The sequence below is a fragment of the Hippocampus bargibanti genome, linkage group LG17 (genome assembly GCF_051943395.1).
Source record: "Hippocampus bargibanti isolate YZ-2025 linkage group LG17, ASM5194339v1, whole genome shotgun sequence".
In the NCBI taxonomy this organism is placed as follows: domain Eukaryota; kingdom Metazoa; phylum Chordata; class Actinopteri; order Syngnathiformes; family Syngnathidae; genus Hippocampus; species Hippocampus bargibanti.
Window position 1 is genome coordinate 8,473,683 of NC_142750.1, and position 17,938 is coordinate 8,491,620.

The 17,938-nt window shown below is 40.7% G+C and overlaps 1 protein-coding gene across 2 annotated transcripts in view; it reads left to right on the forward strand.

Annotated features, from left to right (window-relative positions):
- Positions 1-5,438: 5,438 nt before the first annotated feature.
- LOC148885539 (inactive phospholipase C-like protein 2) overlaps positions 5,439-17,938 on the forward strand; it is a 59,409-nt gene continuing 46,909 nt past the window's right edge. The window contains exon 1 of one of the 2 annotated variants that reach the window (XM_089019580.1): positions 5,439-6,080. In XM_089019580.1, the coding sequence (XP_088875706.1) occupies positions 5,823-6,080 (258 nt within the window). In that variant the 5' untranslated portion in view covers positions 5,439-5,822. The remainder of the gene's footprint in view (positions 6,081-17,938) is intronic. The other variant, XM_089019579.1, reaches the window with a different exon arrangement.

Consider the following 17,938-nt stretch of genomic DNA (forward strand, 5'->3'; position numbering starts at 1 on the left):
CCGTCCACAGATTTAGTCGTTTCAAAAATATATTAAGAACATTGTGATAGAAGAGATTCTGATTTTTTTTCAATCAAATAAATCTATGCTTATTTCTTAATTTACCATTCCTCTAATTACAAAATAGATATACTGTATAGACTTTTCACTCTATTGCTGTAGGACACGAGTATCCCAAGGCTTCCTCTTTTGCCCTCTAGTGGACAGAAATACACCCAATGGAAGATATGAGGAAAATATATAAATGATAAATAATTAGGAGTATATATTATGGAGCCGGTAATCATCTTTAATTAGATTTTTTAATGAACAGATGAACTTGGATACACACCATCACACCTGGTTTGAGTTATTCACACCAAATCCCATAGAAACGAATGAAAACGTCTAATAAATAGGACATACAGTAACGCATTTCTTTAAATTCATCTTCCATTTTCCGAGCCGCTTTTAAAATATACTGTTCTCAGTTTATTTTTCTATTCTTGTTCATCAGTTAGAGTTCTAGCAGCCTATGTCATTACAAAAAATAATAGCTAGCTAGCTAGTTCGATAGATAGGTAGGTTAATGGGTCGATAGGTCGGTATATATGTTGATCGATTTGATTTTCCTTTATTAGTCTCGTACTGGAGAAATTTATATTTCACAGCAGCAAAATTATGAAAGGTAGATATGTCGATAGATAATAATACATTTAATGTCTAAGCGCCTTTCAAAACTCTCAAGGACACTTTGCAGTCACGGGATAAGAATTTTTTTATGTCAATAAAAATGTAGATAGATAGATAGATAGATAGATAGATAGATAGATAGATAGATAGATAGATAGATAGATAGATAGATAGATAGATAGATAGATAGATAGATAGATAGATAGATAGATAGATATGATAGATAGATAGATAGATAGATAGATAGATAGATAGATAGATAGATAGATAGATAGATAGATAGATAGATAGATAGATAGATAGATAGATAGATAGATAGATAGATAGTGCATACATGGTTCTATCTGTCATAAGACGGAAACCTGTCGGAAATCGAGCACTGCACAATTCAATTTATGCTAGTTACTTCTGTCTAATCCAATAGGTGTCAGTAAAACACAGGAAACCAAACTCGGGGTTTCATCCTGCTCTTCGGGGAGTTGTAAATTACCGCCAAAATGTGTTTGTGACAATGGTTGGGTCTAATATACCCAAGGATATACATTCTCAGGGGTCCAATTTTTTTACACATTTTTTGTACCTCCTTTTTATGTTGTTCTTTCTCATCCAGTAGGTTAAATGATTAACCCCCTCGCCTGAAATGACAAAATTTGTGTTTTTCCATAACAATCTCAATGCCGCAATTTTAAGGTCCAGCTCATCTGCGTCCCTCATGGGGACAAGCAGCAGAAGATAGACAGACGGATAGACGCCACCTCGACGATTGACGACACACTTGAGGTCTCAGAGATTGCATCCAGTTGATGCAGACAAACAAGAGAACATTCAAACACAAAAATTCTCTTCCCCATGGTCCTCCCAACCGGTGATAAATCCCCGTTTGACCGCATGACCCCGTCGGCCCTTCTTCCCTCCCGCTGCCTCTCTCTTTGGAAGCCAGCCGGAATTAGCAGAAATGATCAATAGGCGCCTGTCATCAATACATCTCGTCTGTAGGAGGAGAAAAACAAGGAGTGGAAAGGAGGGAGAAGGGCCATTAGAGCCCTCGAGCGATTACGGCAGGCTTCGAAGATCTTCAATCAGAGGCCGACAGGAGGAATGGCGCCGTGCCGCGTAATGCCGGACGACTGGCAGGCATCCCGCCACAGGAAATGACTGCGAGCTTGCAACTGTTGGAAAACTTTTCAGAAGAAATTTTAAACATACTTGTTTTTACTTTGGTATTGATTCAGGTCGAACACAAGTACAGTGATACCTTGGCTTACGAACTTAATTGTTTCCCAGACAGAGTGTGTAAAGCGAAAAGTGTGTATCCCAAAAATAAATTTCCCATAGGAAACCATTAAAATGAGAATAATCCCTTCCCAGGTCCCCATAAAACATAATTTTCTACTTTGTAATTTTCTAAGCCTTAAAACTACACAAAATATACCTTATTTTATGTATAATAAATGTGCTATGGTATTATAATTAAAGAAATAAACTACTGTATAATGAAGTCGTTTTATTTACCTTTGTGATGGTCGTTGATGGCTTGACGGAAGGGAGTGGCCGGTTTCCTCAGCATTAAACACTTGATGAGGAACGTAACCTTCTTCTTTCACCATCTTGAGGAATGATCCCTTGTGGATGCTATCTCTGTGATAATTTTATCTAGTTCCTCATCAATTGTGTTCTTTTTAACTGGGTTGATAGCTTTTTGCATCAAGTGTACATACAGATGGCTTGTGCAGGTTGTTTGTGGAGCCTGATTGATGGGATATTTTAACCTTGCAGTCTACACTCTGCCTTTGAATTATCAAAGTTGAAACTCTCACTGTCATCTGCCTGTCTCTTTAATGTTTAAACCACCTCCCCTCACTGCTGCGTTCTTGACCAATCACGTGGCTTTAACCGAAGACTGGGGGTGGGGAATAGAGGACAAAAACAGTCGGGTGCCATTTTGTTGTTAGAAGAACGGGCTCGTTCGCAAACGACACATCACTCATTGAGGCAGCTCCGTGTATGAAAAAAGTTCGTATGCCAAGGTAAAATTTTCATAAATTTAACGTTCGTAAACTGAAAAGTTTGTAAGCCAAGGGGTTCATAAACCGAGGTGTCACTGTATTTTGATTTGATCATTTTATGTCTTAGGAGGTAAAAACAGATGTCTGAGATGTTGAAATTCCTCTTGAGGGTGCCTCGTTGTTGACTCCGAGTGCATGCACATGGTCCAGAGAAAGACTGACGAGAGAGGATTAAATTTAATTATCTATTTTTGAAGTCGACTTGACACGAAGCATGTGTAAAGCTCCTATGTATTGTGTCCACTTTAGAGTGCATCATTTTCACAGCGTGGCTGAGTCATATGTTTCAACCAGGGGAGGGGGGCTTTAAGTACGTTGTGCTTTAACCATATTGTATTAAGAAGCTAATTCAGAGACGTAAATTCCATTTTCTGTTATGTGGCGAAGGAAGCCAAATATTTTGAATCATGCGTGTTTAAGAGGACATCCTGTGACATGAAAGCACAGCAGTTAGCGCCGCAGCTTTTAAAAGCACAACTTTTACTAAATAATTTCTGACAATGCATAATTCATAATTCCAGGAAAGGAAGTGTCTGCTTCTTCCTGTCCCACGGCGGCGCATATTCATTTTCGGACATCCTCGTCAAATGCTGTCACGCTTATCACGTGACCTGACGTTTCTCATTCCAGTCTGAAAGCGGGAGGACGTTTGTACTGTTGTGGTTACACACATGGACTCACTTATCACCAACGAGGCCTACATTCTGCCGCCTGGGGAAACCTGACAAAATGACCTTTGACTCCCTAAATACCGGTATCCGTCCCACCCTCGTTGCAGATAGCGCTGACCTCCGAAGCGTAATGACCGCAACTGATTACAATCACAAGTCATGTGTGTGCGGGGCTTGATTTTTTTCTTCTTTTTTTCTTTTTTCTTAATTGATTAATTACAAAAATATGGCTTGCTGAAAAGAATCAGTAAACTTTTATTGACTTGACATGAGTATTTAATTTTCTTTTTTTTTTTTTTTTTTGTTGTTTTTTTTTTACAGCCCAGTACTGATGTCTGAAAAACCGACTTAAACGACAATCGACGCCTCCGGACATGTTGTGTCCATAATTTGTCAAATCACTTCAAATGACTTCTACTGAGCGTATTTTACAAAGATTCCACATCACATAGCTATATTCTACGTTTTAAGACTCGTGCTGGATATTCAGGAAGTCTTGTTTTCGAGTTAATGACGATGCCTGACGTGACGTCACGTTTGGAACGCCCCTGATCGAGAAAGCGACACACAATGCATTTTGGGTACTTTGTTTCGTCTGAAAACATCGTGTTGATCCGTGTTGATGGCGAAATTAGAAGGAAAACACATAAATAATGCGATGGTGAATCGTTGTGTGTTGCACCAACACTACTATTTGATTCTAGTTGAGACAAATTCCCAGCAGACAAATCAGCCCATTTCTAACAGAGCTTGGGCGCCATCTTGTGCATTTTCGGGGAGCTACATTGGAGTCCAGACGCCTCAAAATGATACGGAAGGACTTCTTTAATCAATTGCAAACATTTATGGTTTCCTCTTCAGAACTATTTTCATCATATTCATAACTGGGTGAGTAACAAGAAAGCATCTTCTCTGAATCTGAAGCCATTGTTTGGATTGTAGAACAAGGCAGGATGTCCTGCCGTGACGTCACGAACGAGGGGGCGCGACCTTCTGAAACTGAAACTTTCCGAGGTCATTTTGAAGTCGTTTTTGGACACTGTAAGTCATTTTTATTGGTAATAGTTGTATTAAGTTCATACTGTCTACTTGATATCTATTTTAAAACGGATTATTTTCTTACAGACAGTGTGTTCTAGGTGTTCAAATACCTGACATGTTTCGGCGTATACTTCCCCAAAACATGTCAGGTATTTGAACACCTACAACACACTGTAAGAAAATCCGTTTTAAATTAAATTAACTCATTTTTATTGGTCTATTGGTGTTGCATTTGACTACAAATATCAGCCTGCGTGTTTTGGGTATTTTAAATGCTATAAAACGTTTTTCTGATGTCAATTAGGAAACAAAAAATGGTGTCGGTTGTCCTTTAAGTCTATATACTTTGTTACTTGTACAAATAAATTTTTAAGGATTGGTATTTACTTGCGAATTTATTTTTCTTGTGACATTTCATCCTCACTGTCCTGCGATGACAGTCAAAATGCACTGACATCGCTCAAATCAAAAACAGTGCTGGCATATTTGTACTGCCGAAAAGAAGCAACCGCTCAGCAGTGTTCTCGATGAATGTCGTGGCCAAAAATGCTGAAAAACAATCCACATCTGTTCCACACGACGCACAACAATTTAAAGTGACAAAAGAAAACAAAAAACAACAGCAAAAAAGCAAGCCTCGTGAGAGCACTTGCTGAAGGCTGCATACTCAGGCGCCACCTTGGACTTCTTCATCACTTTGTAATTGGACTTGGGTAATTTTGTCATTATCAATTCATTTTAACGTGTTTATTTTAGTCTTGAATTTTTACTCTTCCTATTTTTTCACAGCGGCATTTGCACTCCTACAAAACTACAGATGGTGGAAAACATCTACATAAGTCAAAATACTGATGTCAAATTTTCAGATTCGTACAAACATTAGTCAAACTGTTAATCACTTGCAGATCTCATTGAGCTGCTTCAATTTGCTTTTTGGTGAACACGGTTCACGCGCACATCGGGCACGAGCGGCACCATACCAGCGACGCGCTCGTGCACGCGGAGTATTGAATTTGTCCCGCGGATGCACGATAGTTGCTTGTGTGCGTGAGTTTGTGTCTGCGCGTGCGTGCGTGTGAAACCCAACAAGGCAGTCCCGGTTCGACACAGCACAAGTGGAGTAGTAGCGCAGCTGTTCGGGATCAAAACCTGGTTTGGACCCCGCCCCCCATCCCCGTCCGGACCGCTTCCGAGCTGTGGGCCAGTCGCCTGGAAGGAGCGGAGGAGTAGTGAAGGGACACCGGCCGGCCGGCTCCCTGTTTCGGGCACCGCGCCAAGTCCAAATCGCCTATTTTTTTTGTGTGGGTTAAAAAAAAATATGGGCTATTGCCGCGACACCGCGGAGGTGCTGCTGCTTCTGCTTTTCTGAACCATGGCGGGGCTCCACGCTTCTTCGGATTCGTCGGGACATTTTCTGGACTTGTGCCGGCCGACGCAAGCCTCCGGCGGCGGCGGTACCCGGCCCTACTTGGAGGTGTCTGCCGGCTCTGCTCGGGGCTTCGGAGCCGAGGGAGTGTACAGCAATGGCCGGTATCGGGAGCTGAGCAGCCCGACGATGGGCAGTCGCAGCCGCGAACCTTCCACGGAAAGGAGCCAGGGAGGAGCCAACACACCTTGCGGCATCATGAAGGTTGGTTGGCTCAAATTAAGTCTCAAGGTGACATCTCGGATTTGTTTGTTTGCCCCCCCCTCCCCCTTTACCAATCCACTTCCGAAAGCAACCAAGGTGGTCTGAAGAGCCAAAAATTTGACTCAACTTCTGTTACTTTAATAAAATAATGACCTAGTATTCAGGTAGTATTCAATTCAACATTTGGCAAAGATAAATATTTGCACAATATCACTTTTAAAACAAATGAAAACTCATTCACTGATAGACATGCAAAAATTAAGCACACCAGGCAGACATTTCAATTACATCAGAAAAAAAATCTATTGAAATCTGACATGGATAAAGTTATCCATGATTTTGAAGTCCCTTTCATTCCTCAAAAATGTGATTAATACATATGAACTGCTCTGTATGAATTGCCTATTGCTTTTTCTACCTGTACCCAATTTTTATATTTTACTACCCTGTGTACTTTACGAAACATTGGCTCCTTGTGGTAGTGGGGGCAAGGGGTAAAGAGAGTGGATGTGGTCATGCAAGTGACTACATGACACTTAATATTTTTTGATTGTTTAAATGGAATGAAATATCAGTCGCAGTTCAAATGTCGCTCAATGTAACTTTGTCGAAGTAGCCATTTGTATGAATACAAATATCCAAATATATATTTCCAAGCAGCCTTCAATTTATCCCCAAAGAGTCAGTTGATTAGAGTGAATGTTACCCCACTTTGAATAAAAACTTGCTAAGTAACTAGAAACTGACACAATGTATTCAGGAGAGATGATGCACAAATGAAAACCATTGCATCGTTAATAGCAAGAGCTCCACAACAAGGAAAAACAAGCCACTAATCAATCCCTCAAGGCCTCTGTTTGTACAATCGCATGCAAAAACCGCATACACATGAGCGGGGTCCTTGGAGGAACTGGGTACTCAAACATTTTGTCCGCTCAAGAACGACATTGGAAACTGGCCCAGGATGTAAGCATGGCAAAATATTGCAGTTATCGCCACATCACATAAGGCCAAAGACAATATAGCAGGAATGCCAGTACAAAAAAAAGTAAATATAGACATGCTTGTATTTATTTCCAAATATCCATACATACGTTGATCATGAGAGTTTTGGTGGTGTTTTGCAATGTGCCGTTTTTGCTCTGCTTCATGAAAGTTCGACTAACATTGCAGTAGAGCACGCAATGTACTCTTACGACTTTCCAAGTCATTGAGGTGAATTATTTGACTAAAAGCCAAGTGTTATTGGCCATTACAAGTGAGGATCATTAAAAAAGTTTCATCCAATAAAATTTGATGTGACAAAAAGTTGTTTTCACTCGTACTGTGATTTCCTCTTAAGGCGGCGTTTAAGTATATGCTAATCATAGATGAGCACGTGCAGCACTTTGTTGTTGGAATTATATTTTTCACATCTAGTTAACCGGAAGTTAAGAGGAGTAAACAAAGATCTCCGAAAAACCCTGTAACGTTATTGTGAGGATCTCAATATCAGTTTCAGATGTAGAAATGGATGGATGGGTGTTTCTGTCAACACCTATACTGACTCATATCGGCAGATTCGGAGGGAAAAGTCGTCTTTTTTTGCAGGATGCAACAGAGGGATGAATAAATACGGCACAAAAGCATTTTTTTTTCTCTCCTCTGAACAGTTGGAACGTTATTGAGGTCTGTGAGCGAGTGAGTCACATACAGTACAATCTCATCATTTAATTCCTTCCCTGACCAAGCATTTGCTCGGATAGCAAACCGATTTTCCCCGTTTACATCCATTGAAATGACGTTATGACATTTTATGCCCGATCTAAATTGCCACCGTATTTTTGTTTTGTGCATTTACTGTAACTCATTCACTGGGTGCCGATAAAGCGCTGGCCAGACATCTGGCAATGTTTTTTTTCTTTTCCACAAGGTTGCAGCATCTCTGTTTTTTTCCATGTTGGCACTTTGTTTCAGCTTCAGCACTTAAAGCGCTATATAAACCAATATGTATGTATTTCATTGTATCTTGGACAGCCACCCTCAATTTAAGATCATATAATTCCATATAATTTAGAAATTAACTTTTTTTCTGATGAAAGAAGATAGTCTACGCTTTCGTACACAACATTTAATGTTTATGTAGTCCTAAAACTCAATATTCTGTGGCTCCTGGAATTTGAGTAACAATGACAAAAACCCTGGCAATGGAGCGGACATATTTTGGGACATAGTCTGTCAGTGGCTGAGTTAATAGAGACAAAAGTAACCCAAAATTGCATACGAACATAAAATCTGGTTTTACAAAGTTTACTGAGTGTACGAGCTGCAGTGTTCGGATGCTGGGTGTGGGTTTTTAAGGGGCGTAACCTTCCAAAATTTCTTTGGAGTTGCCCCTTCTGTCCTTCTGTGGCTATCCTTGCCCACAATAACTCGCAAAACTCGTGACTGGGTTTTTTTGGGGGTTAGGGGTTACTCTGAGCCCTGTCAGACCCAATACTGGCCCGGTATATTCATGCCTATCCTATTTGCATTGTCAATCGCGAGTTTTATCGTTATTCTGGATGATGCAATGCAGTGAAATAACATGATTTAAATGGATAAAATTCAAAGTATTCAGGGGATGGACTGCATTGTGAGGTTTGCGAGGCAGCCCACTGGTGTGCCTTGGGGTACTCCGCGGATAGCCACAGAAATACAAAATTGTTCTCGTGTTCAGGTATGTAGTCTGATCAGACTACATACAGTAGATTGAATTCACTTCTTGTATCAGCTCATAATTGGATTCCCGTGGTGACAGCACTTATTCTCTCAAACATTTTTGGGACGGGGACACACAACAACAAAGCCTGAACTTGCACAATGTGCTGCTGCTGCATGAACGTGACCAGCTCACCTTAATCTCAATGCACAGTTATGCTCATTCATTCATTTTTTTATTTGCTTATTTTAATTTCAGCTTTTCGCTAAAACTCAACAAAAGGATGAATTGTTCTTCTAAACACATCCAAATACTTAGGATACCCCAACTGGCTACTCACTGCATGGTTCATGTTGTATAAATCAGTATTTTTTATTTCTTATTTGTTCCTCACTGGCACGATCTGGAGACATCATGGCAACGTCACTGGAAACAAAGTCTACATTAAATCAGAGAACTTCAGATCAGAATCAGGCCTCTTATCCCCTTAAAAAAAAGACGATAAAAGCTAGAATTCCTCCAGTCGCCCAGCGTCAGACAAATGTGTACGATCCAGTCTGGCTCCATTAGAAATAAACGATCAATAACAATCTCACGGTTATCTTTCCTCCCTCTGATGTCGTAGCGTCCGTACTGGTTCCCTTGCGCGGGAATGGATCCAACCCATGCACTGCACACTCATGACCTCATCTAATGGTCTGCAGACAAATTGTGCGCACTCATCATGTCCAGAGCATACTTGGATGGTTAGTACGGAAACTAACGACAGGAATCAGGGTCAAAAGGACACATGAATCGGCCTCGGTTTCACAATTAGAAGCCTCTCAAGTCCTAGACTTAAGCTCAGGCTCATGGGTAAGGCTTGTGAGTTCTTGGGTTAGGGCAGTGGTTCTTCATCTTGTTGTAGGCACCGAACCCCACCAGTTTCATATGCTCATTCATCAAACCCTTCTTTCAATGTCTGTGCCCACTAACTGCAGACTAGACTGAGGGGTGGACCTCTGCGGCGGAGGATCCACCAAACCCCTGAGACGACTCATCGAACTTCTATGGTTCGATCGAACCCTGTTTAAGAACCACTGAGTTAGGGTGATGGCGAGGTTTGAGGAAAGGGTGGATCGACGTATTTTGGGGTCTTTGAAATAATGTTATATCGTACTCTCCCATGTGTTCATGCAGGTTTTTGCATTTGACTCAAGGTTAAAAAACACAGAAAGCCACAGGCTACAAACATCCTTAAAGGTCGTGGTAGATCTTGAAGTACAAATTTTCAGCCTTTTCGAGGTCAACCATTGAGCCTTGGATTTGCCAGATTGGAGGTGACGCTTATCTTGTATGGCGGGGTGGATACGATGCCAGAAAACACATCCCAAGGTTTGACTATGTCTGAAAAAAACAAAAATCCAACTGCGGTATCATTTACAGAGTGCAAGTGCAATGATTCGCTCAATATATCGGCAAATGGGATAAAATATCTTCCTTAACTTTTTGGTGCACTCTGCAACCTGATCACAGGGTAACTGCTGTCCATGAAGTAGTAGTCTTGGGGACATTGTCTCTTAAAACCTGTATGTAGACAAGTTTGAAGTATCGCGCGACACTCATATTGTGTCCTTGCCGTATGACTCCGGCCCAATCCGAACCCTGTAACTCTGATTACAGACAAGATAATCACATGAGCTGATGATGATGAAAATTGGAAAAGCATGTCGATCCACGCAACACTGCGTCCATCACAGACTTCACTGGGAAAATGAGTACTTCACCTGAATTTTAATTTAAGCTAATGGAACCTGTACAGAGATATAAAAGTAATATTCTCTCACCTCCTGCTGCTCGTGGCATCACATAAGAGGGAGGGCTTGAATGATTTTTGGAATACATACCATGTGGCATCTTTGCAAGGAAGTGGTGTGGAGATTTTTCTCGCCGGATTGTGGCCATGTTCTCTTAAAGCAACGTTGCACAATAAATAAATAAATGGATGGATAGATCAATAGATTGATAAATATTTTTCTTCAAGGTTTGATAAAACTGTGTCCAGGATACATTTTGTTTGTACTTTATTGAAATTTAGCACAGAATGTTATTATTTTTGACATAGCACCCCAAAACATATGACATGATTTGGTTGATTGTCGATTTAACACGTTAGAAACTTTATCTACAGTACAAGTGTCAAACTTAAGGCCCCGGGGCCAGACCCGACCCGCGACATTATTTTGTTCGGCCCACAAAAGCAATTAAATTATCAACTTCCATGATTCTTGCTAAAATCCGCACACAAATGTCAAATTGTGATTGAAGAATCAATCATGTTGAAATTGTGCAAATATTTCGTTGTTTACAATCACATGAACAATAATCGAACAAACAACAAATGCATCACCTGGAAGCAGTGACAGGTTCGACGAAAGTTGAAGTGATAGTCGAAACTCTCAGATAGGTAAGAGTTGTCCACTTCACCAAAAGAGACCAAGGTCTTGTAAAAAACAAACTTGTAAAAAACAAACTTTTAACCCAATTCAACAAACACATAGTTAACTTGAGTGATTACAAAACTAGTAATCCACCAATTTGATCATTACATAAGCATTTACTTGTTACGGCCCTCCTTGAGAAGATGTAAATCCACAGTGTCAAAAACTGTAACTATTTTTAAAGTAGCGCATCAGACAACCAAACCAAAGTCCTCACAAACACTTCAGATAACTGCATTGAAATCATAACACTTACAAATGCATTTCATGACATTGCTCAGTTGAACCCAAAAAAAAACAGACACTTGCCGAAATTGAACATTCACCTGTGGCACAGGTGATCTTTCGCGCTAAGCAATCATAGCAGATTAAATCGCGATTAAATGGCGACGAAATGATGACTAAATCACGACTAAATCATTAGATCATGGCTATTTGGTAACTAGACTCCCTATTTTAACCTTTGTCGCCGATTGGTAAGACACAACAAGGTGTGCCTTGAGCTAATCTTAGTTTGGATCATGCGATTGCCAAGCGCTGCCACCTTAATCCTTCCCTGTCTTTAATGCCCTCACAGGATCGGGGTTTGACAAAGAACTAATTGCTTAAGTGTAAAAGGTTCGATTGGATCCGACTGATGTGTTATGATGGTGATAGGCACTTTGGTTTGATTAGAAGATTACTTCGGAATAGCCTTCACCTGTCCTGGAACAATATTTTTTCCATTAACGAGTTGTAGTTTGAGATGATTCCTGTTCAGATTTATTCTCTCAAGACATTTGCGAGGACTGTGGACAGAACAACGAGGTTCTGATGAATGAGGTTGACAATCTGCCATTCCACCTGGCTTGTCGTCAGCTTTGTTTTTAATACTTTCCAAACATGTGGCACATATTTTCAGTGGCGTTTGCAGTCTGTTTTTTTTCCTCACTCTCTCAACCACTTTTTTATTTTATTTTACAGTAAAGTCTCGTTATATCGATATTCAAGGGAATCCGAAAAATATCGATATAACCGGGACTATCGATATATCCGACCCTGTTTGCATGTAATTTTCTCCGTCCGTGCATAGAAATAGTATCGATATAACCGGGACTATCGATATATCCGATATCGATATAACGAGACTTTACTGTATTTTATTTTTTATTTAATGGTGAATGACCGCTGGGAAACGAAACTGTACATTCAAGCCAACGACCTATGACCGGGGTTGAAGCTACTTGTGAGGCAGGAGTTAAACAATGTTAATTGATTAAATGCGGCAAAAACAGTGTGACGTCTAAACTAAGGTTGCTCATTTCACAAGATGTACCTGATTATCGAAATCCGTCTATCCACTCCTTTTGGAAGGACTTTTAAAGGCCGACAAAAGCAAACGACCTTGGATCAATTCAAAACGGCAGGTAAAAAGCACTTCTGAGAGACAACTTGAACTAAAGAAGTCAAGAAACGATGAGGACACAGTTAGAAAGTTAAATGACCACCAATTATTGTCCTTTACTCTATTATTTTTTTTCTTACATCATGCGCAACTCTCGTGTTTTGTGCAATAATATAATTCTAACACGTGTTAAATATTTCGATGCATTTTTATGCTTGAGGAAGCATATATGTCTGTGTTTTGGGGGTGTTTGGAACTAATTAGGGCATTTACATGAATGTCTTTATTTTAAAAATATATTCAGTTAATACATTTCTTCCAGGACCCTTAATTTCATCAGTAGAAGTACCACTGTAATTCAATGCATCAAGATCGGATCAAGGAAAAAAAAATACTGGCGTTCTCACACGCTTTGTCCCGATGTCTAACACTTGAGCTTCGGTAGGTATCGTTGAATAATTCAGAGCTCATGGTATAAACAGATCTTCTGTTACGTTTTCACATCCTCTTCCTGTCCCATTGAGCATTGTGCATCTTTCTCACTGACTCAAGATCAAAACGTAGAGCGACACGGATGAGGAATAAAAATTGAGACGGATGAGCGTGGACGGGTCCTGTATGCACGCGGTCATTTTGGAGTCACGGCGGTCATAGGAAGTGACGTCAAAGTGTGGTGGCTTTACGTGCGCAGGAAGTAGAGGAGGAAATTGGAAACGGGGATGTTGGGATGTGCGAGACCTTCAGCGCCGCTAGAATAAAAATGATGTGAATCTATTAATGGCCCGAGAATTTTACAGGAAGGAAGGAAGCCGTGCGAGTGACTGTTTGTGTCTGTTTGGATTTATGCCTCAGCAAGTTTGAACTGCATTACCCTGTTGAAATATGAAAGTAGACATATAAACCTATAAAAAAGACTGGATGGATGGATGGATGGATGGACCTATGGATAGATGGATGGACAGATGGATAGTCCGTTGGATGGGTAGACTTATGGACGGATGGATGGATGGATTAGTCCGACTGATGGATGGATGGATGGACCGATGGATGGATGGGCCGATGGATGGTTGGATGGACTGATGGATGATTACAGATGGGTGGATGGATGGATTGAGCAAAGGATGGATGGACCAATGGATGGACCAATGGATTTACCATGAATTAGCAAAAAAGATTTCAGTCATTCCAGTCATTCAAACCGCGAAAAGTGACAAACACTGCAAAGACTTCTTATATGCATCATAGCATGAGTGTGACAGCTCCAAACACACGTTGTACCTAATAATGCTTGCATTTTTATCTGCATTCATAAAAATAAATGACAACGTTCGTTTAGCCGCATATTTGCCTTGATTGGTCTCGCTTTAATGGATTTCTTCGAGTGTGCCGAGGGGTCATGCTAAATTATAAAAGCTCGCCGCTTCACACCCGGAACGCCATTACAAAACGCGGAAATGATTTAAAAGCAATTTCGAGCAGTCGTGCGTTGGAAGAAGTAAACTCCATCGTCGGAAATGCTGACAGTGACAGCTTGTATGGAGCAGAGGAGGTTTGCAGACAGCTGCTCTTCTCGTCCTTCCCCGACACTGAATCTTTCATTGTGATGGCGTAACACACTGCATCACATCATTTCTGGGTACGCCGTTCTTTTTGGGGAGTGACTGTAGCGCTTTTAACTCTTAAAGTGGAATTCATGCAAATCACAGCTCCTCGCGAGCAAAACACAAAGCCCGAGCTGCCGTCACTGATGGTGCTAGCCGTGACTACTGTATGTAAATTGGTCGACCAATGACACGTTGTGCGCGAACCACGCCAAGATTTCACAGATGGCGCCATTTGTCTTGTTTCCCCCCACCAGTGTGATGCAGATGGCCATGAAGACGACGACTAACGGCTTTTTGGACAACACTTAAAGGACAACCGACGTCTCCGACAAGTTGTGTCCTTAATTTGTAAAATGGCTTCAAATGACTTCTACTGAACGTATTTTAATAAGATTCTACCGCATATAGCTATATTTTACGTTTTAAGACTCGCTCTGAATATTCAGGAAGTCTTGTTTTTGAGTTGGCGACTAGCCCGTACGTGACGTCATGAAAGGACCGCCACCTGACCGTAAAAAAGACGCATTGTAGCATCCTTCCATCACGTCAATGTATTTTGCTGTACTTGTTTGGTCTGAGAACCGTGTTGCACCCAAAAGCCGCCAGACGAGGGAGTCCAAGCTCCATATAAGGAATTTATCAGCCTGTGGAAGCGCAGGTGGCCACTGGAGGTCGCCATTTTGTGGATATTTTCTGGTGATCCACTGTTGCCCCAATGTTGCCTCAAAATGCAAACATGTAGGCTTTCCTCTTCAGAACTATTTGAACCATATTCATAACTGGATGTGTAACAAGAAAGCATATTCTCCGAATCTAAAGCCATTGTTTGGATTCTCTAGCAATGCAAGACGTCTTGTGCGTGACGTCACGAACTGGGGGCGGGACTTTCTGAAAATGCCCAATTTGCAGCTCAATTTTTTCCAGATTTTGGACACTTTAAGTCATTTTTATTGGTGTTTTGCATTTGACAAAAAATATCATACTGTGTGTTTTGGGTATTTTAGATGCTATAAAACGTTTTTCTGATGTCAGTTAAAAAACAAAAAAGTGACGTCGGTTGTCCTTTAAGTGTGTATGCAACTGAATCGTCGGAACTTGCATTATCATTATTGACCTTTGTGGAACAGATGGGGCTATCAAGAAAAATTGAGACCTTCTCATACAAAGGAGAGACAATACATTCAAGGCAGAGTCTGTTTGGGTCAATTATCTGTCTTAAACTTTTGGTTCGGACTTGAACAGAATGGCTACAAGTAGTGTTTGGTCGCTGAATTAAAGACGCTCAAAAATACATAATTACGCAGACATTGTATGGTATCACGCCTGAAGCGGTTGTTATTACGCTGACAAGCAAGCAGCACTAGCTCGCAGCACTAGCTAGTGTTAGCAGCGCTCCAAATGGAGAGCTGTCGAGTTAATTTTTATTTAAATAACTGGACACACTTTGTGGCTGACAGCCTGACACAGTTTCCATTCCAACTGGTCACTTTTCACTATCCAGACTTACTTAATTGTGTTGTTTTAACGAGCAAAATGGCAACTGTGGTTCTGGCATCGCTGTGTCTCATAGATCAAAATCTATATCTAAAAATACGTCTGTGTAAGCTCTCAGTCGTACAGGAGTGGTCCATCAATGAAAAGGGTTCTTCACCCATCATCTGTACTCCTTTGAAGGTGTCGGACATTTCGATCCTCAACTGGAAAGCTGCGTCAGCGAACTGAAGTTGATTAAGTCTGATTAATCAGATTAGCTTCTGGGAGTAGTCCACTGCTCCCCCCAACCTAAGAGCAGGGATCTATCAAATCAGAGGTCTGGCACCGACACCTCTGTCCATTAGGGATAACTATAGGGCCAGAGCTACCAGCACAACTTTAGTTCGCTGACGAAGCTTTTCGGATGAGGAGCGAAACGTCCGACATTATCAAAGAAGTGCAGATGACTGCTGAAGGAACCTTTTCATCGATTTGTCTAAAAAATTCACAAATGTTTTCGAGAAACTATTTACTGTTTAACAATAATTATAAAATATCGAATATCCTAAAATAAAAACTGGTTGGTGTGCGACGATTTAGCACACTGGCCTCACACTGTCGAGGTCCAAGGTTCGATCCCAGCTTTTCCCTTCCTCGGTGGAATTCGCATGTTCTGGGTTTTCTCTGGGTAGTCAAGTTTTCTCCCACATTCCCAAAACATCCATGGTATGTTAATAGAATCCTCTAAATTATACATAGGTCCGATTGGGAGCACAAATCGTTGTTTGTCTATGTCTGCCCTGTTATTGGCTGGGAGATGACTGCCCAAAGGATTGATAATTTATAGAATTAGATTATTTATTTTTCAATCTGAATACCCAAATATTTCATTGCTCCATTTGATGTATTAATATACAAATATTTAATTGATGCAGATAGTTTGATAAATTAAAACATTTTCAACTAATATACAAAGATAATTTCATCTAATTCCCGAAGCAAATATTTTCAGTCCATACAGTGTGTGTGAAAGCTTTTCAGTTTTGTGTGCATGAGCGTGTACGTTGGCCCCCTCATACCAGGCTGCCTTTAAGCAGCAGGTAACATGCACGGGCATGTCGCTTAAACATTCCCCCAATGCTTCTTGCACCACATTTATCTTCATCCTTTGACATTTTTCACAGCGTGCTTTGCTTTTTGAATATATATATATGTGCTGAAATATTTTCTTTGCTATGTGTACGTGTTTTCTTATCCATACATGTGTCCGGACGGTCTGTAGAAAGGCTTCAGTCAGCCCTGAGAATATATTAAATATGTGTTTGGGCTTTGGCGGATTAAGGGGTAGTGGGAGGAGGGGTGAGGGTGGTCGGGAAGGGAGTATGATATGTTCCAGGCTTGTGCGCCACCAGCTTTCAGTGCCAGACTGCAGATCGGTTTTGTTTAGCATAAAATGTACAGTACCATCTGTTTGTGCATGGGAATAAAAGGGGTATTGTGTAAGCCAATTTATTTTAAAGTTAAATCCCTCCCCCACGATTTACTCAGTTTGAAAGAATTAGTCGGTGAGGCCAGTTTAACCAATCAACATCTCATTTAAAATAATCAACGCTTCAGCTGGATGACTTTGTTGAGGCATGTTAGTGAGGGTGCGGAGTGGGTGGAGGCTTCTAATTGAAGTCTATCGGGTTTTGAGATGTAGTTCTTTGAAAAAAAACCACGTTCAAGGAATATAAAAGAAAAAGAAAATCCAAAATCCTTTAGCCCTCATAAAAATTGTTAAATGTTTGTCACGTGGACATTGAATACACTTTGCGATGAACCAAAAACATGCAATATTATGCAGGCTGCATGACAGGGTTACAATGATATCATTTGCCAAATATGCCAAATGGTATAAAAATTCAGTTGCTAATCATCACGGTATCTACCAAAAATTCAGTTGCTAATCGTAATGGTGTCTACCAATTTGGCTGCTGTTTTCGTAAAAAAAATCAAAAATAAAAGTTTGTCACATTCTTAGTTTGACTTTGATGGAAAAAATAAAGAGCAGGAAATAATTTGGCCCCTGGACGGGGCATATGACGATGACAAAGACGAGCACAATCATGAGGAAGGATGATATCCCCCACTACACTATCCAAAAAAAAACAACAAATGATGAAGTGAAAGTCATGAAAGGCGACAGCAAGGGAGGCAGGGCATACATTTTGCATGGACTTGCATCACCCTGTCCT